Genomic DNA, 27,456 nt, shown 5'->3' with positions numbered 1-27,456 from the left:
GTCTCTTAGGATATAACATTTATAATATAGATTTGTAATAAAGTTAGTATATATATATACATATACATATTATATACATATTTTTTTTATTATCTTGTGAGATAACTAAAAAACTATATATTATTTTTAAGATATAATAAAAATGTTTTAAACACGTAACCATATTATTACTTTATATTTTTCTATTATTATTCATATCGTAACGAATAATTAGAATATATCGTAATAATAATAATAATAATAATAATTAAAATATAACATAAGTGTTTTAAACAGTCTATTTATTTTCGAGTGTTGTTACAATTTTACAAAGAGACATAAGGAGTCGAGAAAACGTTATCTCGTGTGGTAACTTCTGCGCGATTATTATTTTTCTTCATTTATTTTTTTCTCGTTTAATAAATGTGAATCATTGTTTTTTATTAATTGGGGTAATTTACTTTTACGCATTTCAATCCTGAAGTTGAAATATATATATATATATAAGAAAACGATTATCTTCATTTCTGTAATGTGTTCCTTTTGCTGCACATGGCGTATATCTGACCTAATCGCAACGAAAAATCACAAAGCTCTCGTAATATTTGAATTATCATCTTACAGCCGAAATACGCAAGCAATTACTTCGAAATAGATTATTCAAGGCACGAAATGATAGAAGAAAAGTGCAAAAATTTGATCGATCCTTCAAGCAGTTATATATACGTATATATTTATTTATTTATTTATTTATTCATTCGTACGAAATAACAATGAGCCAAATACGATCGAACTCGACTCGATATTATTTTTTAAAATGATAATCACATTTTGGCTCTCTCTCTCGTCTCTCAATAACAAATATATAAAGTACATTAGAAATATTTTGATATTATTCTTATGATTTACTGTTTGTTGTCTTTTTTTTTTTTCGTCTTGTTGTTTTTCACGTAACTTTCGTAATCCTCGAATATAAATCCTATTGACAATTGTTCACGACGAATAAAATGATCGAATAATATTAAAAAGACAAAAGTCAATTTGAATAATAAAATGAAGACAAAAAAAATAAAGAAAAATAAAAAAAGAAATTCATTTGAAGTATAAATATAATATGCGAACGGTTGCATTATTTTTCCGGATTAGATCCGCACAAAAAAATCTATCTCGAGACGTCTGACAATTCTTAATCGATATTTAAAAAAAAAAAAAAAAAAAAAAAAAAAAAAAAAAAAAAAAAAAAAAAATGATTATACACTGGATATAAATTACTACACGTTATAAATATCTATATTCGTATGTGTGTAATAAAATACGTCGAATAAACGTTATTTTAATACGAGTGTGTTTGTGTGTGACGAGTCGACCAGTGACGCGGCCAAATATACAAATATCATTTTTTTTAAAAACTAAATTATTCGGTAGAATCGTTCTTCTTTTTTTCTTCTTCTTCTTCTTCTTTTTTTTTTTTTTCAACGTTACACGCAATAATATATTCGCACATTCGTTCGTAATAATTTCATTCACGCAACATAATTATTATTCATACAAATGTTCCTTCTTCTCTTCCATACTACTTAACAAACGCTCACGTATATTTACAGTTTAAACTGGAGATATAATAATTTCGTATGATAGGAAAAAAGAAATATTCTTAATATAAGTTTAAAACAGTAAAATAAATTTCACGAGTCAAAAAAAAAAAAAAAAAAAAAAAAAAAAAAAATTTTTTTTTTTAAAAAAAAAAAAAAAAAGTACAGAGCAATAAATATAAAATCGACATAAACGAGCAAACGCGAAATTTTGATTTTTTTTTTTTTTCTTTTAAATCGAATTTTGTGTGTTGTTAATATTCTTCGTTAATTATTATTACTCACGATTATTTAATCGTGATCGATTGAAAATGGATATATATATATATATATTTTTTTTTTCTTTTCTTTTCTTATCGATTGTATCTGTCAGTCGATTTATATATATATATATGTACACGTATAAATAACGAAGGCACCAAATGGAATTAACAATGAATAAAAATTACACCGAATCGAAAAATTTCCTTTTCCCTTTCTTCTTCTTTTTTTTAGTTTCGTTTTCTTATTTCTGTTACATCTTTCTTCCGTAGACATTTTGAAAAAATATCCAAATGGTAAACGCAATTGACAAATTTATCGAAACGATATATAATTAATATAATCAAACAACGAGGATGATAAACATTTTTGATTTACTTTTACTCTTTTTTGTTGTTGTTGTTTTTTCTTTCAATAAAATAGTTCATATCCTGATGAGTATTTTTTTTTATTTACTTAGGTTTAACACTAACGACTGACTTCTTCTTCTTCTTCTTTTAAAATTGAAAAACAATTTTCCGAATTTGTTGTTAATCATTGAAATTTTGGTGTCGATTTTGAAAAAAAAAATAGCAGAACAATTTTTATTGATCTTATATACTTTGTAAGCAATTGTAATAATGCAACGGTATTCATTAAAGCTAATGTTTTTCTTTCTCTCTCTATCTCTTTCACTTTCATTCTCACTCTCTCTCTCTCTCTCTCTCAATATACAAATAATTAACAAATACTTATTGTTTTAACGGTCCATTCGCACGTATATATTTTCGCAAATATATTCTTTGTTTTTTTTTTCTCTCTCTTTCTTTCGCGATAATTATTTAATTTCTATTATTAAACAAAATTAAAAAATATCGGCCGTATTTTTTGTTCTTGTTGTTGTTTGTTTGCATTCGCGCGTATGCGAAGGAGAAAATTCGTTAAAATAATAATTATACGAACAATAAATTAAAAGAAAAATCTTTTTTCATCCTGTAATGAAAAAGAAAGAAGAAGAATAATTTGTAGAAAATCTAATAACGTGATCATTTTTAGAATATAAATAACGCGAATACACGTGAAATTTATTATAAAATACTATCGATCAGAATCGTATTCCGAAGATTCGTGTTTATCTATTTATAATAATAATAATAATAATAATAATAATAATAAAAATATTTAGTATTATATTATAATAATAATGGTGTGTGTGTATATATATATATATATATGTATATATAGAAGTAATAGGAATCTTTTTATTCTTCTTTACAGCTTGTAACACTAAAAAATCAACTATCTCATTGAAGGCTGTTATTAAGAAGAAAGAATGAAACTATCTGGCAAACGTAATAAATAATTATAACAATTGGAACAACTGTCTTTAAGATTATTATATACATATATAGTACTGTATTTTTTTAAACGCAAAAAACGTTTATATTGAATTACGAATTCTTATATAAATGTGTTTTATAAATGATTAGTTTTATTATTGCCCGCATTCTTGATTAAAATTATTATTATTATAATGTATACCATATACGCGGGTGTATTATTATATACGTAATTATGTTTTCGAGACTGACTTGAATATGTATGTTTGTGTGTGTTTCTGTGTGTGTATTTCTTCTTCTTTTTATTAGCATTTTTTTTTTTCTTTCTTATAGATTTAGCTCGTAAACGATTTTAGAACTTTCTTTAGTATAATAGACGTATATATCATATATTTAATATATGTAATATACTTGTATAAATCTATTAGTTTTTATTGTTTCCATATATATATGTATACGCGTGAATATAAATTAATAATAATCGTTAGAGATAAAAGAAAAAAAGCAATGACATTAAAAACCATTGGAATCGTTTCAGCAATGATAATAATATATTACAAAAGTTATGGAGAAAAAATAAAAACAAAAGAAAAATTAAACTAATAAATTTTAGGCAATGTAATATAATATATGACTATTGTTAAATTCGTCTGTTTCAAAAATATCCACATAATCTATATAGTAGAATAATAAAAATTGTAGAAAATCACGTGTGTTCTTTTTTTTTATATATATATATATATATATGTTAGTTTGTTAAAATATACCGCTTACAAACTTAATATCTAATTCTTTGCTTTAGTTTCAATCAACGTTTATAAAAAAAAGAATTGATCGGTGAATTATCTGTGTGAGTGCAACAGTATTATAACAAATTCGTTAAAATTTTTTTTTACGTCGACGCATCACGAGATGTTTATAACATTTCGTTGAAGACATTTTTTTGTTTTTTTTTTTTTTTTTATGCATACGTATCAATGTATTTTGTGATTTTCTGAAATAAAAAAAAACAATTATAAAAAAAAGGAAAAAAGAAAAATACAAATAGATATCGAACGCATCAATGCAAAATAAAAAAAAAAAAAAAAAGAAACGGATAAGAACGTCGATTCGTGAAACATTTATACTGATATACAATAAAAAGAACATAAATACAATTACAAACTATAAATTAGAGAAATAATGGAAACGACAAGATTAAATTGAGATGACGATGATGATGGAAATGGGTGGATTGATTGGTGGGGGAGGGGGAATTGATTAGAATGATAAATTGACAGTCTTTAGACTACAATTGTATAAACAAAAATATAAACAATAATTATCACGAATTGCAAATATAGATATGATAAAGCTCGTTCGTCTATTTAAATTCTAATATCGATGTTAAAATTGTAGATTTTGATTGCAATAATGTTAACACTTATATGTATGTCTTTCTAAATTTTAAAGATAAAAATATTTTTCAATGTTACTTTTTTTTTTCTTTCTTTTCTTTTTTCTTCTTCTTTTTCTTCTTCTTCTTTTTAAATAAATCCTCTAACGATAAATAATTCGAAATACTGATTATATACGATGATTTACGATTTTTTGTTTCTTCTTTTCTTTTTTTCTTTCTATGTGCTTGTTAAATATAACACGATCCCTTACTATTATTATTATTATTATTATTCTTTTTTTTTTTCTTTAAATATTATTATTATTATTATTATTATTATTGTTATTTCTCGAGGAAAGCGAAAATCGTAAACGCGTTGTTATTAAATTCTTTGCCATATTGCAAAATTGTTCCTCACCTATGCATTGTGCATAAAATAGCAATAAACAACTACTACCAGTGTGATTCGTTAATATCGTACAGGAATGTAGCCTACGTTTAAAGTTGTCATTCCTAATGCCAATGGGGAATTATAATTCGAGAATAATGTTCGTATATAAAAATAAAAAGAAAAAAGAAAAAAGAAAAAGAAGAATTAAGAAAAAAGATTAGAAAAAAAAAAAAATAATAATAATAAAAAAAAATTAAAAAAAAAAGCAAGGAAAGAAAAGAAGTCTTCTTGCGATCAAAAAGGGAATTTACGTTAGCTGTTACGTTTCGGGAGCAAATATTTTCACCGTATTATCTTGATTTTGCATATTAGAAGAACGCATTGCTCGGCGTTTTTCTTCAATCAATTGTCGTCTCGCTTGCTCCCTTGCTTCTCGTGCCTTTTTATTGGCTTCGCTGTTCGCAGTAGGCTTTGTTTTATGAACAGGTGTTATACGACGTTTGGCAGTATTACCATTCTGCGAAAGTGATGCATTATTTTTTTTCTCCGGCACAATCTGAAATGAAATTATTAGCGAATACCTTTTTTTTTTCATCTCTCTCTTTATATAATTAATAATTATAGGTACATATATAGGACGTACTGGATTTTTTTGTTTACCACCATTTATATTCTTCTTTTTTTATGGGATTGTAATAAGGAGAAAGAAAAAAGTAGGATGATAATATACTTGTTGTTGATCTTGGTTTTTGGATGATAACACTTGGTTTTGTTTTCCTTTGCATAAGATCTTATCTAACTTATTATGGTCGCGATATTAAATGCTGCTTAAAAAATAAGATCCTTTCGAAAGAATTTATTTATAATAATATGTGTGTGTGTGTGTATATATATATATATGATTAGAGATCGAGATATACATAATAATATTCGAACGTAAGTTGGGAATTATTATATTAAATTGGCATTTACAAGTAATAAACAAGTCTTTCCTTTTCTAAAAAACAATACTTGTAAAGATTGATTTGAAAATATATTAATAATAGACCAACGATACCGTATATGTACAAATACAAAGACAATTGACAAAGCATCTTGTTAGAATTTAAAAACGAATATGCATTATTTACCTTGATCAAAATTTTATTACAATTATTATCGATAGTATTATTATTTTTCTTCTTAATGTCTATGCAATTTATTATATTATTGTTGTTGTTATTATTATTATTACTCACGTCGTATATTTCAATGGCCTTTCTACCAAGTGGAATATATTTTTCTGATTCTAAATAGGATTGAATTTTTTGATTAAATTCTTCGCTTAGATCTCGTAATATTTTAATCGATATATTCGAATCCATAGGATCGCAAGGTTTCAAAGCAAAACCCGTAATATCAGTTTCGAATGAATCGAAACTTTTCGTCATTATTCCGTCATTCGATGTATTGTTGTATAACGAAAATGTTGCGATAGAACGCGAATAAATAAGTTTATTGCAATTCCATTCACGCGAATGCGATATCTTGTTGTTATTATTGTTGTTGTTTTGATTATCCTTATTAACAGGTATTACATCGTTTATAGTACACTTATGCATTTCGTTTTTCAATAATTTCGATGAGATATTTTTATTAGATAATTTGTTATTCAATGACGTTACGATGGAGGATACAAATCGTTGAAAATCTTGACGTTTGTCGGATAATTTGTTTATATCGAATAAATATAATGTTTTATTTTTGTCGCCATTAGCATAACACAGACTTTGATTATTCGTTAAAATATATTCGCAATTCGTAGAGATGTTAATATTACTCTGATGAAAATTGTCCTTATCCATAACGATACAGCAACTTGAGTTATCCTGATAATTATTTATTATCTTTTCGTTAGATAATAATTTGTTGACTTTAAAAGATTCCTTTTTTCTTTTCTGATCATATAATGGTTTTATTTTATCTAACTTATTATTAATATTATTATTATTATTATTGTTATTAATATTATTATGAGAATTTTTAATAGACGTTGTAAATGTGGAATGATGCTTACCGATTCTATATAATCTTCCTAATTGTTTCAAGGTCTCTTGCGATAACGGAATGAATGGTTGCGAATCAATCGGAGACCATACGATAGCGTTAGGTGATTTTTCTCCGGATTTCGAATATTTCTTTTCTTTCCCAACAATGTCCTTGTTTATTTGCATCTTTTTATATAGATTTTCATTAGTATTTTGTTTAGTTACAAGATTTTTATCGATATTTGATTTAGATTTATTATATTTGTTAACGGTAGATTTGAATTGTTTCGACGATGATGCTTCTATTTTTTCACGATTGAATTCGTTCGGTTTGTTTAACGATCGATTAATAATTTTATTCAACACTCCTTTAATATTATTATTATTATTATTCGATAAATTCGTAACAACACGTTCCGTATATTCGCTCGAATTTCTATTATTCGAATTTATTGTTTCGATTGTTCGATATTTTGTATTTTTTTGATTTGACGTGCCAGGTTTAATCATTTTTTCATTATTAATAATTTCATTGTTATTATTATTAGTATGAATATTTTGGAACATATTGGACATTACTTTTTCGAGATTATTATCGTTTTGTAAATTTTGACGAAACCCTTTAGGTTTTTCTATAGGTCTTTTAACGATTCGCGTATTATTTAATTTTTTGTATAAATTTATTTTAGAATTTCTTTTTAATGATTTCGTTGATTTCGATTTAGAATGATTAGGATAATTGAAAATTTGATTATTTGCATATTTCATTGTTTCTTCTTGCATATTAGAATTATTTATAATTTTTTCTTTACTTTGCAAATTTGTTTTACTTTCATTCGGTATAATTTGATCGGATGTATCATAATTATAAACATTTTTAAGTGTATCTTCGGAATCATTTTCATGATTGTCGAATAAAGGATTTTTTGTTTTAAAGATATTTATCTCGTCAGAAAATGTTACGCTATATTGAGACCTTTTAGAATTTTGTTTTCTAATACTGGACGATATACTTGGCCGAGAAAAGAAATTCATTTTTGATATAATATTTTGCGATTGATTTTCTTTTATTATTATATCATCGTCGTTGATATTATTTTTCAAATGTTTCACTTTAAGGTGAACAAATGTTTCCTTGTTATCCATTTGATTAATTTGATCTATTTCATTTTTCAAACATTCGCGTATAGGAATTTGAGATTTCATTTTAGGTTTGATTATTCTATAAGATGGTTTTTTAACCGGAAAATTAAATAAATTATTTTTTCGCGTTTTAATACGATTCGTCGTAGATTCTTCTTCGATGGATAAACACGAAGTTTGTGCCGATGTATCTTCTGTACGAATATTATTTTCCTCCATCGTAGTGAATTCTTCTTTAAAATTTCGTTCGACTTTATCTTTCGTATTTATTTTATCGTCGTTCGTTTTAAAATAATCTTCGTTTGAAAATATATTAGAGTAAACGTAATTCTTTTCGTAAAATGATTTACAATCGGGATTAAAGAAATGTTCACGATTTGTATATTCGGGAATACATCTTTCAACGATTATGATATTTTTCTTTGATTTTGTTAAATCTTCATTCGATAAATTATTATTATTATTATTATTATTATTATTATTATTTACGTCAGATATTTTATCGTTGCACGTAGATGCATATAATTTTAAATCAATATTCGTCGTATCGTTAGAATTATTATTAATTTGGTCCGTATTATTATTATGTAATAGTAAAAAGTGACACGCTTTTGAAGGTTTCAATTCTTTCGATATGCATTCATTGATATTTTTAGGAACATCACGGAGGGTTTTTTTTTCTATGGGAATCTTCGGTACTTGGATTGATTTCTTACGTCGGGATTTCAAGGAAGATGGAAATTTAGATTGGACATTAACTTGACATACCTCTTGCCACTGCGATTTTTTCGATTTTTCAATTTGCTCGAAGAGTTCGTTTACTTGAACTACTTGTAGCATCACCATATCCCAAAATCCGGCCAAGTCTTCGTTCGTTGTTGGAAATTCTTCGCCTGGCACTTGATTCTAAATATATTACAACAGAAAAAAGAAAACAAAACTGAAATAATAATAATAGAACATCTCTTTGTCGAAGACAAATTAAAAGAAGTTTTTCTTTCTAGCTATTTTTAATTTTAAGAATATAAAATGATGTAAAGCATGAAATTTTCGATATATTTATTTTGACGAATTTAAATTGGCTCGCAGTGCAGCAGTTTCAAATCACACGTGAAACAATAACGATTTTTGATACGAGAAATTAATGTTATAATAAAATCATTGAAATTTGATTACCAAAATTAAAATTACATTTAAAAAAGTTTAGAAATGAAAACCTACACTTAAAAAATTTTAACGACTGTTTAACGCAACATACGTGTGATGCGTTAATAATAATAATAATAATAATTATTATTATTATTATTATCATTACAGAAAGGAAAAAATATTAAATTTGTTGTATTAGAGATGTGTTGTTTCTTTTTTTAAATTAATTTTTCTAAAATATTGCCGGCTCCTGGCTACCATTAAAATGATAATTTTTAACTTAATGGTATATCAATTTCTAGGAACGATAGCTTACAATATTTTTTTGACACAATCCTTCGAACTGTTGCATCTTTTGCGAAGCGAGTAATCTCGCTTTGCCAGCAGCAGATCTCAATTTACCAGCTGCTTCCTCGGGTAATGCAACGGGATCGCCACTGGCCAACTCTGCTTCCGCTGACGCAGCTAATGACAAAAGTCTGTCCGTTTCTTGTTTCAACAGCTAAGGAGAATATATAGATATAGATAAGTTGAGTAAACAAAACGGGAAGAAACATTGACTTGTGTCAAATGACCACATTCTTTCTTTTTGTCGATTGGTATAACATTATATATACTGTTATAACGTTATCTATCATACTTACTTTCAAAAAATAATTTCCATCCTTTTCCTCAGTCGTTTTCTCTGTCTCCTGCATTTGTTTAGCAACGTTACCGGAACTAGCACTAGGTTCTAGAACAGGTAACACTACCTTAGGTGCTGCGGGTTGTTGATCCGGTATACTCGCTATGCTGTTATTGTGTTGAGTTCCCGATTCCGTGACACTTTCTGATACGTGTGCGGTTTTACATGTTTTAGATTGTTGCTCGGTTTTACGCGGAGCTGGCGATATCCTGATTTGCAACGGAACATCAATAATCATTATTATAACGTTTCATTTTTTATTTATCAAACGTGATATTGACATAAACGAAAGATAAACAAACCTCCCATCAGAATAATATGTTAATTACCTTCGCAATGGTTTTATTATTTGTTCGGAACCATCTGTTGGTTTTCTAGAACTGACAACTGGAAGTTGAGCACGGAATTCAGGTCGTAGATGTCTTAAAACTGGCAAATTTTTCAACGATTCTTCCGTATTAACGTTGTCCATCGAGGTATCGCTATTATTATTATTATATTTATTGAAACTATTGTCAGTAACGTTTAGTTTAGTAACGCTGCGTTTAAAAAAGAAACCCTGTGCCAAAGCACCCGGACCGTACAGCCGTTCAACGCGTTGTTGGATGAATGATTTTTCGCTGCTAGATGAGGTATTCGTAGTTTGATTTTCTATATCGATATTTGAACCGTTTAATATACTTGTTTCGCTAAACGACGTATTAGAAACTGGAAAAAATAGAAACAAACAAACGAACAAACAAATGTTCACAATTAATTACTATTTTTTGAGTCATTTAAAAAAAAAACACACACAAAAAGTGTTATAATATTATATTATAATTCTTACTATTTATCGTAGAAGATTTAGGTGAAGATTCCGCAAAATTCGGTGAAAAAGATTTGGTTTGTTGACCGCAAGACATCATTTGAACGATCCCAGGACTCCTTCTCGAGGAAGAATTTACCCTTATGGGACTGACATCCGGAAACGTTGTATGTAAGGATACCCCTTTATCGACCTCAGAGAAGCCCTGACATATACTCATCGTATTTCTTGTTTCTCTATAAGTTTCTATCTTACACTCTTCCTTCATGCCGTTAGAAAAACCATTTTGTCGATCCATTGCGAGTGGCGAAATTGATTGACTTTTAGGCGGATAATGATGTATCGGAACACTTAAATTCTCGTTTGATCTAAACAAGATAAAATATAAGCTAATTCGTATTCGTTTTAGCGAATCACGATACAAAAAAACGACGCTTTACTGCGAATTTTATTAATGCAAACAAATATTGAACATATTTAAAAAAATCTATAATATATACTACAATCAAAAGTATTTAACACATTTATTATTATTTATTATTAATTAATATATAGAAGTGAATCTCGTAAGTATATTAAAATGATTCTAATTACATTTAAATGAGGAAATTATTGTAATCTAATATCGAACATATACACGCATAATTTGCATATATTATTTTCGTTCACCTTAATTCGCAGTTTACCAATGATTCGTGTTTTTAAATGTTACATTGTAAAAAGTACTTACTTGAAACCTGCAGGACTAGTATCCCTAGTAATCAGTCTTGTTCCAGGGCTGCTATCTCTCGATCGGAAACCTTCTCTCAATTTACTATCGTACCTGGTGATGCCCGAGTAACCGCTTATACTGCAAGCCAATCCCAAGTAACTAGGTTTTTTCGCTGTCAGCTGTTCTTGTTGCTCGGGACTGCAACGATGACCATTGCTGACGATCACCTTATCATCGGGAGGAGTGAGAAGATGTGACTTTTGCAGCGTCTCGCTGCTACCGTTCACCAAATTTTCCGGCTTTTGTTGTTCACCGTTACACGACAAGTTCAGGCTGTGCAGCGTTCTCTCGGATACGGAATCTACGGTATTTTCTGTAATATTCGTAATACCGTTTTAAATTTATTCCAAAACAAACAAAAAAAAAAGAAGGGAAAGAACAAAATTTGCAAGACTTAACCGATAACAAAAAAAAAAAAAAAAGAAAAAAAGTACACGCACTATTTCGAAGATTAAAATATCTATTCCCTTGACTCCTTCTACCCCACCAAAAAAAAATAAAAAAAAAACAAAGAAAATTAATGCACAACTGCAACAACGACGACAACGCACGAAAATGGATAAATATCTTAAAGAAAAAAAGGGAAAAAAATGACGACAAGGGTAAGCCAAGAAGAAGTAGTAACGCGTTTTAAAGATGATCGAATCTCACACTCGACGGAGACTCGAGGCAGGAATAACCCTGGAACGGTAAAAGGGTCTCTTCTGATGCTAGTGGTCTGCTGCTGTTGGCTTTGCACGAGTTTCGGTCTTCTCTTGGCACGCACCACTACCACCAACGGGAACCTGCCTGCTTGCCTGCTTGCTTGCTTGCTTGCCTGTCTGTCTGTCTTACGGGCAACACTTCGGTGCCGTTTTACTTGCGGCTTAAAGTCTAAATTCGATTGGCATTCGCGGTCTAACGAAAAGCACGACTAGAAGAGATTTGTTTCAGAGGTAAGGTGAACGAGGCGCCAAAGGAACGAAGGAAAGGAAATCTTTCTCTCTCTCTCTCTCTCTCTTTCTCTTTCTATCTATCTTCTCTTTTTATTTATTTCTTTCTTTCATTGGAGAATTTTTGTTCATTCGAGTTGCTGGGTGAGTCTTCTTTCTCTCTCTCTCTCTCTCTTTCGAATGAGAATGTCTATCTTGGGAGGAAGTAGAGATGTAAAGTGTATACGAAAATAAAGAAACAAACAAATACCACAAACTTGTTCGAAATTCTATCTGCTTTAAGAAGAAGAAGAAGAAGAAGACCGCAAGAGGATTAGAAGGTTTCAAGGTTTCGAAAAAAGGGGTGCGAGGGGCTGGGGAAAATAAGATAAAGAAAGAAAGAGAGAGAGAGAGAAAGCCAGAGAGGGGGATGGAGAATGAGGGTGCGGATGAGGTGGGGTGGGGGAAGAGATAACCGCAGAGATAGCCAACCTGATCGGTCGGAGACGGAACGATCGACGTCCAAGCTGCAACTTCCGATGCTGTCCTGACTGGTCATGTTGGGTCGAAGATGATGAGGTGTATGATGTTGTTGTTGTTGTTGTTGATGATCGAGTTCGTCGTTAGTGGCGTCCGGATCAAGACGATGATAGTTGATAGGTTGTACGGCCAAAGAAAGGGGTCTTGTTGTAGTACGTCGTGGAACTACTGAACTCAACCCAGTCCCGGGTTGTACCTGGGACGTCGCGACGTAGGATTCTCCAAGAAATTCCTCCTCCAGGCCTGGTACTACTAACTCGGTCGGTGTTCTTGTTCCTGGTGTTCCTCCTCCTCCTCCTCCACCTCCTCCTCCAACGCCTCCACCACCACCCACCACCACCACCCCACGTCGACTCGATTCGCGATCGACCCCCGTTCGACGACAATCCCTTGACGACGATGACGACGATGATGGTGGTTGTTTTTTCTGCTTCTGCTTCTCCTCCTCTTCCTCCCCGCAACGATTCTCGTGCACGCTGCACCGAGTTTTTATTTCTTTTTTTTTTGTTTTGTTTTGTTTTGTTGGTTTGGTTTGGTTTGGTTTTGGGGGGAACTTTTGGGATTTATCTTTATCGTTTTCTAATCTATTTTCGTATTCTCACGATATAATAATCGAATTTTGAAATTCTTGTCGAATGTCACAACGACGAGACGTGCCAACGATTTAGTTATTATTATTGTTTTAATAAATTATCAAACGTAACGAGGGAGTTGAATATTTGATGATTGTTTTGTTCACATCGTAATTTTTCGTAGTTTAAGATTCAATTATGTAAATGGGGAGAATGTGAAACATTCTCATTGGAATTTATGCGATTTACATATATCTATTTTTCCTTTTTTTTTTATTAATTTATTAATACAAGCTAATTCATAATTTATGCCAAGTTATTTAGAAAGTATATAAATTAATTTTTCAATTTTTTTTTCGTTTTCTTTTTTCATTTCTTCTATTAGGAATACGTATTTTTAATAAACTTTAACTTACGACTTTTAGTAACTTTCTTTTTCTATTTTTTTAAATAAAGATTAATATTTTTACATAATTTATGTCAAATTTCTTGTACAATTGTGAATCCTTTTCTTGCTTGATCTTTTTTTAAATTGAAATATATGAAATAAAAGTTTGAAAAATAATACTATAGTGTTGCATTCGTTCATCCACGACCGACACGGTTTCCTTCTCTTAATCGTTTACGATCACGTTAGTTCCAATCGACTACTTTTTTTTCTATTTTCTTTCCCGATCATGCTTATACCATCTGAAGAAGTTTAACATTGATGTTAGATGGCTTCGATAGAAATTCGAATTCTTCTCGCTCGAATAAGCACGATGAAAGAAAAAAAAAGAAAAAAAGAAAAACGAAAGACGCTACACGAAGAATGTAGTATTGTTATATTTTCGGATTTGACGATAATAATTTGCAAACTTTGCTTATACATTTTCTCACACTTTTAACTATATTTTATCGTTGTCTTCTTTTTTTCTATTTATTTATTACAATCCCAATCAATTTATTAGAAAAGAAAGTTTCATTTCATATTTCTCGCGACACACACGATCGAGCATTCAACAACAACAACAAGTCTTCCTCATCGTCATCATTTTCTTTTACTTTCGCGAACGCGAACGCGTTAAATCGGTCAACGTGGTGGAATTTATAAAAAGAATAAATAAAAACGGTAAACGAGAAACGATAAAATTACTCTTTTGACATAAATAGATTCGTCACCAACATTTCTCCCGTCGTTTCACGCGAAATTCTGCGAGTGAGAGGATTTTTAAAAAAAGAATTTTCCTTTTTTTTTTTTTTAAATAATAATAATAAAATACGTAACACAATTTCGATATCCTTGATCGCGATCAGGATAACATAACCCGCCAATTAAGATCGCCAATCCTTTTTTTCCCCCTTTGCAATATTTCATATTTATGATAATCGTTACAAGAACGAAAATCACCTCCTGTGTAAGTAGAATAAATGATAATTAAATAAATAAATCTTTGGCAACGTTTGATATCGTGAGAACACGATCATTAAAATCCTTTTTTCATTCGTGTAAAACAATTTATACAATCGGAATTCGGTGCAGTGTTGTTTCCCTATTTCTTTTTATTTCGTTAAATTTCTTTTTTTTCCTTTTTTTTTTCTTCCTTTACCTTCGCGACAAATTTCATGCAGTAGCAGCGTGATTGTAAGTGAAATTCGTGATCATTTTTGTGTACTCCAACATTATTATTATTATTATTATTATTATTTTTCTTGTTGCCTTGTTTTCTGTATTCTCTCGAAAATTATCAAAATCCATACAGAAACAACAACAACAACAACAACAACAACAATAACGACAATGACAAAAAAGTGTGTTGATTTGTTTTTTTTGTTTCAATCGTTATTTACAAAGTGTGTTTAGCCAGTAGAAAAAAATTAGGAGGAGGTGGCGGTGACAGTGAAGGGCAGGCCTGAATTAAATGCACAAAATGCAACGTGCAGCAGCGAAGCAAGATTGTGCGAATTGAAACAACCAACAGAAGGGGGACAGGGGGGGGGGGGTCAAAAGGGTTGGGCAGAGCGACAAGGGGGACAGGGGGAATAAGAAATCATGCTTGATCGTGAAATTATGACGATGAATGTTATTATCAATTAAATAGTAAGAAGACGTTTGAAATAAAAAAAAAAAAAAAAAATGAAGAAAAATGTATCAATTGATGGTACGAGAGAATGTAATAATTATAATTATAATTTCTTATCTCCTTTTTTCTCTCAATGGACGACAACGAATGCGATTCATAATATAAACGTTTGTCGTTAAACATTCGAGAAATCGAACGTAGTAGTAGTAGTAGTAATAAAAAAATGAGTTTTAACGAGATAATTTAAAAAACAACGTTTGGATTAGTAACACAAACATTATTCTACGATAAAGTAATAATCACTTCTTTTACTTTGCGTTAATGAATGCATTATACTCGAAAGGTCATCGTTATTAGTATAAGAGTAAATTAAAAAAAAGAGAGAGAAAGAGAGAGAGAGAGAGAGAGAGAGAGAGAAATTCCTATCGTACCTTCTTCGCCAATGTTTCCATAGAAAAAACTTCGAGGTACCCTTTTTGGGCACAGGATTCACAGTGTAAGTACCACTTTCAATTTTGAGAGGCATCCTTTGAAATCTAACGCGTAAACGTATCCAAAAGAGAGGGAGGGGAAGGGGGGGGGAGTATAAGAAAAGTAAGTAAGTAAAGTAAATATAATACCAACTTCCACTAGCGTACAATTTGAACAGACCTCCTGTTGGATCGATAATATTATCGATAGTAGGTAGGAGGATCGATGAGAAGATCGATACGGTATCAAACAACGCGCGGTGAAAGATATTAAAAGAATTTCAAAGGGGAAGATATTCGAGTAGGATATCGTTTTATTCGTCTGAATATAATATATTCCTTTTTCAAAGGTATATATATATATATATATATACTCACACACGCACACGGAGACTGACTCGTATTTTTCGCGCGCGTACGGATATTAAAATATATTTTCAAATATCTCGAATTTTTTTGTTCAAAACGTACGTTCGTACCTTTTCCTTTGAGAAAAGAATCTCAAAAGAATAAAATAAAAAATAAAAATCAACGAGAGAATAAGAATAAGAAGAAATCGCACGTGTAATGTGAAAGAAAAAGAATCCCTTCTCGACGTGAAAACGACTCTTTTTTTTTTTTTTCTTTCTTTTTTTATTATTTATCCCTCTTCGAATAGTGCCCTTTGTGTCACTTAGTTGTGTTGTATTCTCCAAGTAAGCACGTTGCTAGGATGACTAGTTCTCGAATACTGACATTCTCGTCTCGTCTTTCTCTCATCTTGTGTGAGTCTCTGCGAGAGAAACTCCCTCCCCCTTCCCCCTTCGCCCCCCCTCTCTCTCTTTTTCTCTCTTTTCGCTCTCTTTTACTTTCTGGACGAGGGCAAGAGCTGAGTATTTTAGGAACACTCGAAAAACCACGATGGGACACGCGTCGTTTCCTCTTTTCCTCCCTCTCCACCTCCCTCCTTCTCCTTCACCCTCTTACCCTACCAACCCTCGTTCTTCTTTACTTCTTCACGGACATTAGGCCGAACCAAAGCGAGAACTTACTCACTCACATACACATACACACACATGTATACACGCACACATTTTATACGTCGGTTGCTTTAATCTCGAAAGACACCATGGTGCACGTGTGCACCCATAGTAGCCACGCGTTCAACACCTTCCCAACACAAAACCATCTCCCTCTTTTCCCCATAACGTAAAGGTTTTGCGTTCCCCCTTAATTTTCCTCCGTACCACTGTCTTCTATCTCTCTCTTTCTTTCTTTCTGTTTCTTTTCTTTTTATCTTTCTCACAGATTATTTGTTTTGACCTCTCACCAAAGCTGGTCTTTTACGGGGCGTTAATTCTTAAACGTCATTACGATCTACGTAACGACCTGACGAGATCTTCTTTCGCTAAATCCTACTCTCTCTCTCCCTTCTCGTCTCATCTCTCACCCTATTTCCACCCCCCCGTTTACTACTCACCAGTATATCTTCGACGTGTTCGAGAAGCGTGTAATTGCAACTAGGATGATTGTCTCATCGTATTGCTTGTCCACTTGAGATGAGTGGACTAAGCACAATGTCAACAAACGAGAGAACAAATATATATATATATATATATAGGTATATATAAGTATGAATGAATAAAAATCGAAAGATTTTGTTAACTTAAATACATTTCTAATTTTAAATTAATCGAGTGTTTGACGACTACAAATTTTTTATTATTAATAATAACCAAAAAAAAATATATATATATATACTAAATTTTGATCCGATTTGCAATAAGTACTTGAGTTTTGTGTAATAGGTTTTTTTTTCTTTTGTAAAAGTATGCTTGAAAAATGATTGCGGATATTTATATATATGTAAAAGAATTGATTATCTTTTCGATTTTTCCTTATACAAAGGTTTATCCATATATACGAATCGATCAAGTGGAAACATACAACCATTCGAATGGTAAACGTGTGGGCGTACCGATACCCACGAATCCATGACTCATATGATTCAAGATCTAATAATATTGGTGGTAGCTTATTTCTTACGAGAATAATTGTGTGTCCGATCGGTAATTCGTTTTCATCATTATTCGATTACAGCAATTAATAATGATATATACGTATATACGTATAACGGGGTCGTTGTTAGTTATCCTGTTATATTCGAGAAAAGATGTCAGGAAAATTGTTAATAATTTGTCGGCAGCGGTACGAATAAAGAAAAAAAAAAAAAAAATATATTTTATTTCGAAGAAGACTTTCTCGCTTAAATGGTTTTATATCTGTCTTGTTTTATTTTTTTTTTTATTTTTTCTTTACTTTCTTGATTTAGCATGATAATATAGAAACGCATCCTTTCGCGTATTTCGCGTACACGTTTATGGTTATGTAAAATAAGTATTCGTATATACTATACACTAACAGTTAAAATTATTTGACCGTTTGACAAAATGATTAAAAATGATTGAACTCGAATGAGTGTCTTCTTCTTCTATCCAATTTTTTCTTCTTCTTAATAGTTGTATAAGAAATCAATTGTTTGTTCGAAAAAAAAAAAAAATACGTGTTTTTAATAAAACTAATTTATTTTTTATTTATTTTTGCGATCTGATTACGAATAATAAACGATAGGTTATTTATTTAGAAAATTGTGCAACTTTTCTTTACGCGTTTAAAATAATTTTGATCTGTAGTGTACGTAATTATCAACGAGAAAGAAAATATCCAATATCGATGGCAACAACAGGTCTATCGAAGATCTATCGTAAATCTTAATCACTTGTTTTTTCACTCATGTCAGACACAAAAGGTAAGAAGTAAGACGACTTTAGAATTCGTTATAAATCTATTGATTTTCTTTCGATCTCACTTCGCAGATCCAGTGATTTTTTTTTCTCAAACCTTACGAATTATTCTCCGTAATATAATTATGATGCATCAATAATAATAATAAAAAAAAAAAGAAAGAAACATTATTTTTTATGCATATAAAATCATTTAAACCCAGAATTACTAATACGAAATTCATATGGTGGTAATCTTTTCTGACTCATTTGCAATTCATCATTTTAAGTTGACTTAAATGTGTCTCGTTGGTGGGCGTGAAAAAGAGTAGGTATTAAACCAAAATAGTTAATATTTTAAAGAATCATTTGTAATAATAAATATATATATATATATAAACCATCTCATAATTTCCATCAAATAATTTTGTCTTAATAAATCAACGAAATATAAACTTGTTAAATTAAATATTCAAATAAAAAACGTATTATCTCTTTTATTACCTAAAAATTGTACTCATACATAATTTCTTTTTTCTTTCATCGATAAACAAAAAAAACAATTATAAAAACTTAGAAAATAAAATAATCGATTGACCAAACAATTGAAAAAAAAAAAAAAAAAAAAAMAAAAAAAGAAATGAAATGTATTTTTTTTTTTTTTTTAAATTAAATCTTAGACATTTTAATAAAATCGTATCGTCCCTAATCACTCCCCGATCATTTTCTCAAAGGCTCTCTCTCATTATAAAATATTCCCCTTCAACGTTTAACTTTGACGATTTCCCCCCCGCCTCCCCCACAGATTAATCAACTTTACGCGTTTCAATAAATTCTTGCACTGTTTGCAAAGAACTTTTTCGTTGGAACTTTATTCAAGGATCCAGACCTATAAATCCCCCGGTTAAAATAATAAGTCGAAGGGAAAAGTGTTATGAGTCATGAATGGATGGATGAGATACGTGAAGAAGAACTTCGGATGAATTAAAGGTCGTTTGTCGGATATGAAGAAGAAGAAGAAGAAGAAGACACGATGATAAAGAAAGAATAAAATAAAAAAACATACACACACATAAACAGAGATACATACAGAAAGAGTGAGAGAGAGAGTGAGAGAGAGAGAAAGGGGTCAGTTGCGAGGGGAGGGGAAAGGAGGTGGGGGAAAATTAAGAAGACTCACGACGAGTGGCTCGATTCACGATGTTGAATCGTTAGCAAACCCTGTGAGGGGTCGTCGACGTTGTGTGTCGAGGTGTCGGTGTAAATGAAGCAGGAACCTTAAGTCCTTCCTCCTCCACCTCCTCCCCCCATCCCTATTCCTATCCCCATTTCTGTTACACTACCACTACTACCACCCTCTTCTTAACGACAAACCCTCGATTTTTTTCTCTCCTTTCAACGACATCCCAGACCTTGTCACTTTCAATTACCAAACTCGTAAATCAAGTCTCGAGATACAACGTTCGACAAAAATAGAATAACAAGGATAAGAAAATTTACTCTCACTCGTACACTCGTTTCTCTTACATTCTTTCTTTATACTTTATTTTCAAAATTTTATATCGAAATCAATGATTGTGAGTGTAATTTAATTTTGATATGGAACCCCCCCCCCCAAAAAAAGACAACAAAAATTAGAGTTGTTAACGTTTGAATTTGGATAGGATGTCTGTTAATGCCAGAAAAGTTTACGCGAAACGAAAACTAACTCGACTGAGAATAGTTCGAAGAGAAACTGTTTACCGTTTAAGTATATAGGATCTAATAAAAGTGATAGAACTTAAGGGAAATGGGGAATTCTTTTTTTCTTTTCTGTAAATCCAGAGAAAAAAAAAACTAGATTTTATTAACACACGAGGATATGTATGTAATTTGAAATATTTTATTGTCAGTATAACCCCGATTATTTTTATCTGATAGAATTATAATAATACATTTTATTTTGACATTTCTTTAAATGTACATTGAAATAAATACATAATAAAAATTGAATATAATATACGTGAATTTATTTTTCTTTTCTTTGATTACGTATGAAAAATTTCTATTCTCAAAATTTGACCGATTTAACGCCATTTATATTGAAACGGAAGAGAAACACGGTCTACAAATTTAATAGTCTCGATGAAAGGTACCGCTGGTACGATGGATAGATAGAATTTCTTTACTCTTTCCGAAGGAATCAGACGAGTTGAGTACACGTGTTAATGAATCAAACGAAAAAAACAAAAAAGAAATAAAATGTATTAACGAAAGGTCATCAAAATCTATACAAATGTTATGTTTTATTATATATAACGATAGATATAAATAATAAATATATTAAATTTGTTCTATAAATTTTCTCACGTAACGCGTAAGTAAGGTAAAACGAGAAAGATAGAATGAGTGAGAGAGTAAGCCAGAGAGAGAAATTCTAATCGTTCAACGAAGAGTTCAAAGTTATTTTGACTCTGAGGCCGCCCATCGGCCAGCCAAGCAAAAGTTTGGCACGCGTGTATAACAGCAACCCGTGCATTAAACTCAGTTCCGAAGTTCCAAGAAAATCCAATTTTCACACACATCTTGTTTTATTTTTATTATTATTATTATTATTTTTATTTTCTGAACATAGTGCATACTTCAACCGGGACTCTCGCAAGAATTTCTCGTTACTTTTGAAATGATACACTACCACCATCATCACACACCACTACACACCACCGTAGGTTCCTGACTTTTTTTTTCATTCCAGAAAATGAAAACTTTCGTATCACCTTCTTCTTCTTCTTCTTCTTCTTCAGCCATCTGCTTTAGTCGCTGTGAATTAACCGGTTCAAATCTTTTCACGAGTCTGTTTCTACCAGAGGGAGGGAGAGAGAGAGAGAAAAGTTCAGAGAAGAGCGAGAAGCGATTTATTCGATGCAAATGTTTTAACTTAACGAGTCGTAGGTATATACTTCGGACTCTCATCTTGAAAATCACCGTGCACAGCAGCAGCAGCAGAGCACACTGTGAAAACTTCTTCATTTTATTTATTTTCTTTTTTTTTCTTTTTTTTTTTTTTTTTACAAATGAGTATAAATATAAAACCCATGTCGAGTTTGAGAACACCAGAGAGAAACAAGAGCCATCGTCTGGGAATGCAAGAAAGCACAGCTATGAATTCAAATGCAATATGCCCTTCTCGCGCAAGTGTGTGTGTATGTGTGTGTGTGTGTGTATGTATACCTATAGAACAACCAAGTTTTGCTTTGTTCTAATGCAGCCGCGTGCAGCTGTCCAACCGAAAAATAATTTGTTCGGTTTTGATAGGTAGGGAAAAGAAAAAAATGCTTGTGAAGACGACGTGTGTTATGACCGTATGAGGATAAAGAAATAATATAATATTCAATATTCTTCAGAGAGGATAATTTTTAATGACATCATTATACCTCGATGATATAAATCACGTATGTTCGTTATAATAAATTTTGTCTGAAAAAACACGCGTGTTATTTGTTCTTTTAATAAAATTAATTAACATACTACGCTATATAAACCCTTTGTTTCTCGAATTTTTTCAAAAATACAATACATTATTTTTATCTACAGAATCTATGATATATATAAACAAAAATATATGAATTACTATTAATCAAATTCTATTACTACTTCCCCGTGTAACAAGAAACGTTTTGTTTTTTTTTTCTCAAAACAACACACGTGTTATTTTCCCTTAGAATATATTTCAACAACATAGGAAATATGTTTAACACGTGTACAACATATATATATATAACGGTCCTATAATAAATACCTAATTCTTATTCCCGTTCGATTTAGTTGTCTACAAATTTCTAACGTTCGAATCGATAATACGAAACGAACGGTGCTTTTCACGCGACACCTGATCTTATCTAATGTAAGAAACTATAATTCAAGAAAGAGTTATGCGACGACTTCGCGATACAAGCTGTCCTCGTTCAAATAAGCAACAAGTTATTCTTGCTTCTCGAAAAGGTAGATAAAATTATATGCAATCACGTTACGTGTTGATCCGTAGGAGTAACTTCTTCGACACCATGTACAATATATCTATATATTATTATTACTATTATTGTTGTTGTTGTTATATAGCTGTTGTATACTTGTCTTTATCTAAAAAAAAAAAAAACTAGTATATTTCCTTCAATTTCTCATAAACCACTAATGTTTTATGATATCATATAAGATCATTTAATTTTTAATAAACGAACTGTGTTGACTGATTGGTAGAATCTAACGACAGAGATCACAAATTTATTAGTAATATACACCAAACAAATTTTCTACCCAACCATACTTTCTACTAATCTTGAACGTTCATCTCTATAGCCTGTTAATGACTTAAAGAACGTCTACACATAAATTACTATGCAAATCGCGTACTCATTGTAGTTCGTCGAAGAAAAACACCATTCCGAGTATACCCAGTTGTGGGTTCATTCTTTCTTTTATTTTAACGCTGCTTTCTCGTTTTGTTACATAGATCAACAACAACAACAAGTAATTATATTATATTATACTAATTGTTAATAAGAAGAGATAGAAGAAGAAAAAAAAAAACTCAGCAAATTCGTTTATACAAAAATAATTATACATGCGTATGTTTAAATAGAAAAAAAAAAGAGAGAGAAAGAAAAAAAGGAAAAAAGAAATTTGTTAAATATAATATTATAATGAATTGTCTTGTTAATCGTAACTGACGGATGTAGGTTAGTATACCTGCGGTTTCGCGACTGTTATTCATCGTCGAAGAAGCACGGACAGGCATTTAATAGCGAAGAAAGTTGTGCTTGACCTCGAACTTGCCGTTTGCTTCGCAACGAGCTGAATATGATAAAGATTGTTTCGAACCCTTTCAGCAAACCAATGATATAAGCTCGTAAATTTTACGTTTAACCTTCTATCGTTATCTTTCATTGGACCTATTAAGACCGAAATTACATTGTGACCTCCTGGCATACTAATTTTCATTATATCTTAACGACTATAGATTAGTTATTTCGAGTTTTTTTTTTTTTTTTAAATATTTAGACAAAGTTTGTTGAAAGAAAAAAAAACAATTAAAATGCATAGAATTATTATACAATCATATTCTCTATCTTTGTAACAGTTCTTTTTTTATCTATGATCGTTAATTGCACGCACATTGATCATAAAAGTTGTTTGATTCTCAGGTTTTTCTTCTTCTTAGATTTATAAAACAAAAAATGTTGAAGGAGAATTAGAAAGAAAAAAAAAAAAAAGAAACAAAAACAACAAAAATGTAATACACAATCGAGAAAAACTTGCAAATGATGATAGCAAATCTGGAGTAGACACATAAACTGATCATTTCAAATATTATAATTATATTCCCGTCTTCCATAATACTTTCTTCATCTCCGTTCGTTAATTGCAAAGTAAACTGAATAGAAAAGTTGTCAGGTTCTCAGGGATTTCTCTCATAGTTTAAGTTCTTACGTTCTTACGTTTGTTTCGCTACGTTTCGCGCGCTAGTGGCTTGCTTGAATAATAAGAAAGTTTAAAAGAATTTTCTATTAAATGTATCATTCCTTACTATTGCATACGATTATTATGTTAAGAGAGTACCTCTTAAAAGTTAATTAACCATAATAGGAGAAGATTATTCAGTCCTCTTAGAGAGAGAATTATATTAATAATAATAATGATAATGATGAGAATTAAAAATCTAGAATTACTCTAATTTAAAAAAAAAAAAAAAAAAATAGATCTTATACATTTATGCAGATATTATTCTAAGAAGAAGAAGAAGAAGAAGCAAAAAAAAAATTAACAGTCAAGACAGAAATGAGAAACATTTATCTTTTAGAATAGCTAAAGGTACGTTCGTGTTCCTTTTTCCACGTACTCATTCAATGTTACCGCCCATTCATTTTGAACAACCTCGAGAAATAGAAATTTGTGCTTAGAAAATCGTCAAGCTCGAACGATCGTAAGGTATATTCAGTTACGAAATGAACGGTAAATCGAGGGATAGACGAGCCTAAAATAGATAAAGGAAGAGGAGAAAAATAAAGAGAGGGTTGACATGGTTTAAGTATCGAGATTAAACCTATCATCCGTTTCAAAGATGTAACTAATTCATTAACTCGATTCAATTAGGATTATTACAAAAGGGGTCTTCTCGTTGTTTAAAAATAGTACTGCCGTTGTCAATGTGACACACACTGCGGTGATTTTAAAAAATTATTTAAATAATAATTATGCAATTCAAAAATATTACAATACGAAAAATAGAAAAATCCTAAAATAAAGTAAAACATATCGTTGTCAAGTTAATACGAAAATACAATAATTTTTGGATTTCAACGATGAATACAAATTTTTTATAAAACTAAATCCGATCAGAATTACGAGGTTTATCATCTTTGTAAAAAACAAAAATGCATTTAAAATTGAAGCAAAATAAATGATTCCCCTTTAAGAACAAAAATAGAATTCGCGGGGTATAATGAAAGAGACCCAAGGCAAGTCTGAAAGATTTGTCACGAATTTTTGGCAGAAGTCAAGAGAACGTTAATTTCTTCTATTCCTTTTACGAAAATCATCTAGCGAGTGTGTCGAGAGCTCAGAGAGGTAAGTGACACTGGCTGAACTCTCTCTCTCTCTCTCTCTCTTTCTTCTTCTTTCTCTTTTTCTATCTCTCTCATTCTCGTTTCTAAATATAAACGAAAATAAAGCAACGTGACATTTGAACCGTGCGTTCTGTCGTCTCTCCTCTATCCTTCCCTCTTTCGTTGAAGGTTTGTAGGGAAAGAGAAACCAAAAGTATGTGTGTGTGTATGAGAAAGAGAGAGAGAGAGAGAGAGAGAGAGAGAGACTATATTCTCCCTTCGAGGTTTTTATTCTGCCCAAGAAAAATTATGTCATCTAAATCAAGAATAGACTCGTTCCCTTCCCATATTCCTTCAAATTCTCATACCATGAATTAGTTTAAAAAAAAAAAAAAAAGTAAAAAAAAAATAGCATATCGAATAATTTTCAATTTAACATTAGGAATATTTGATACTCGACAACACTCGGTTTCGTACGTTTAAAAACACTGACAAATGACATGACTATAATAATATACGATATACCTTTAAGGCATATTAATTAGCGATTCTAACGACGTGACGTTTACGTTGGAAGCCATATTCGTATGAGATACGATAATGCGATTGAAAGGTCATCCGTTAACGAACTACACACCACCATGTAAAATTATCCAATTCTAAATATTTTCCTATCATCATTCTAAATAAGAATGATAATTTATTAAATCATTTATAAACGGATATAATACGAATGTATTTAATATGTTTAAACATAAAGAAAAAAGAAAAGAAAAAAAAAAAAAAAAAAAAAAAAAGGAAGGATCGTCCATGTTTATTTTCCTTTTCCATTTAATAATATTCAATTATATACCGAGTGGAGTCGAGAAAGCCATCAAACGGGGAAAACGATTTCTGTTAGAAAGAGGAAATGGCAGTCTGCGTGTAAAGGAAACGAGTTACGAACGGGTTCTTCGATAATACCGGAAGAACGAATAACCCAGATGAATTTGAATTTTTGATTGAGGAAAATTGAAAAATAAACAAGCACAAATAAAATAACACGATTGATTTTACTCGTTAGAAAGATGATCATATTGTGCATCATGATTTTAGATGCAATCGGACGAATGTTATGCACGAAAATTTAAAAAAAAATATATTTTATTTATGATAAGTATTCATAATTATTATTATAATAAATTGAATCTAATTTTACATAATTCCTATATACAACCTAAACGTTTCGATATGACAACATATGAAAAAAAATTAAACAAAAAAATAATTTTATAAGCGAAGATTGATTTTATCGAATGTGGTACGAATTTGGTGTAGAGAAATAGGGGGAAAAAAAAAAAAAAAGAAAAAACAAAATGTTATTTGCTAAGAAAATGATGATGCATCGTATTATCGAATTGAAACCAATCTCGCCTCGTTTACGTGTTAGCTCGTTATACATACCTATATACATACATATAAAGAAGTAAATACCTAGTTACATATCTCGATTTATCACACACAGACGCATGCTTGTGTATAAATTGAGCGTGGGTTTTACGGCTAATGCGCCTTTTACGGTCTGGCATTAACGAGCTACTGGGGAATCTCTTTTCTTTTTTGACTTTTTACAAAAGGCAAGTCTATTGTCTTAAGATAATAAAAATATTAATTTGTGTTTAAGGGATAATAAGATAATAATTAATCATTTATTGGCATGTTCGATTAAAAAATCTAATTTAATTAATAACAGAAGACAAAACATTTGATTTTTGTAATAATTAATTAATATATTATATAAATAATTAGAATTATAATATTATATAATATATTATTTAGAGAAAATATCGTAATAATATTCGATGTTACATTCGAAACTCAAGTTCACGTAATATTCGTGAAAAAGAAAATATTGTCGTGTATATAAAGATCGATCGTGTTTAACTTACGCGGATGTTAAAAGCTATCTTGTTAAATATTTAATTCGCAGTTGCAATAGCATGAAAGTGCGTGCAACAACGAAGGGAACATTATCTGTAATAAAAAAAAAAAAAAAAAGAAAAAAAAAGAAAAT

At 30.4% G+C, this 27,456-nt stretch overlaps 1 protein-coding gene across 5 annotated transcripts in view; it reads right to left on the bottom strand.

Moving 5' to 3' along the window:
* Nucleotides 1-3,451: 3,451 nt before the first annotated feature.
* LOC106790560 overlaps nt 3,452-27,456 on the bottom strand; it is a 43,343-nt gene continuing 19,338 nt past the window's right edge. For all 5 annotated transcript variants that reach the window (XM_014755547.1, XM_014755548.1, XM_014755544.1 and 2 more), the window contains 8 exons: nt 12,908-13,431; nt 11,463-11,817; nt 10,754-11,100; nt 10,254-10,632; nt 9,884-10,133; nt 9,556-9,741; nt 8,859-8,996; nt 3,452-5,476 (listed from right to left, as the gene is read on the bottom strand). In XM_014755547.1, coding sequence (XP_014611033.1) covers nt 5,240-5,476; nt 8,859-8,996; nt 9,556-9,741; nt 9,884-10,133; nt 10,254-10,632; nt 10,754-11,100; nt 11,463-11,817; nt 12,908-13,431 — 2,416 coding nt within the window. In that variant the 3' untranslated portion in view covers nt 3,452-5,239. The remainder of the gene's footprint in view (nt 5,477-8,858; nt 8,997-9,555; nt 9,742-9,883; nt 10,134-10,253; nt 10,633-10,753; nt 11,101-11,462; nt 11,818-12,907; nt 13,432-27,456) is intronic.

The sequence above is a fragment of the Polistes canadensis genome, unplaced genomic scaffold (assembly GCF_001313835.1).
Source record: "Polistes canadensis isolate GaletaPanama2010 unplaced genomic scaffold, ASM131383v1 scaffold_247, whole genome shotgun sequence".
NCBI lineage: Eukaryota > Metazoa > Arthropoda > Insecta > Hymenoptera > Vespidae > Polistes > Polistes canadensis.
The sequence above is the reverse complement of the archived record's forward strand: the minus strand, read 5'-3'. Positions and strand labels throughout refer to the sequence as shown.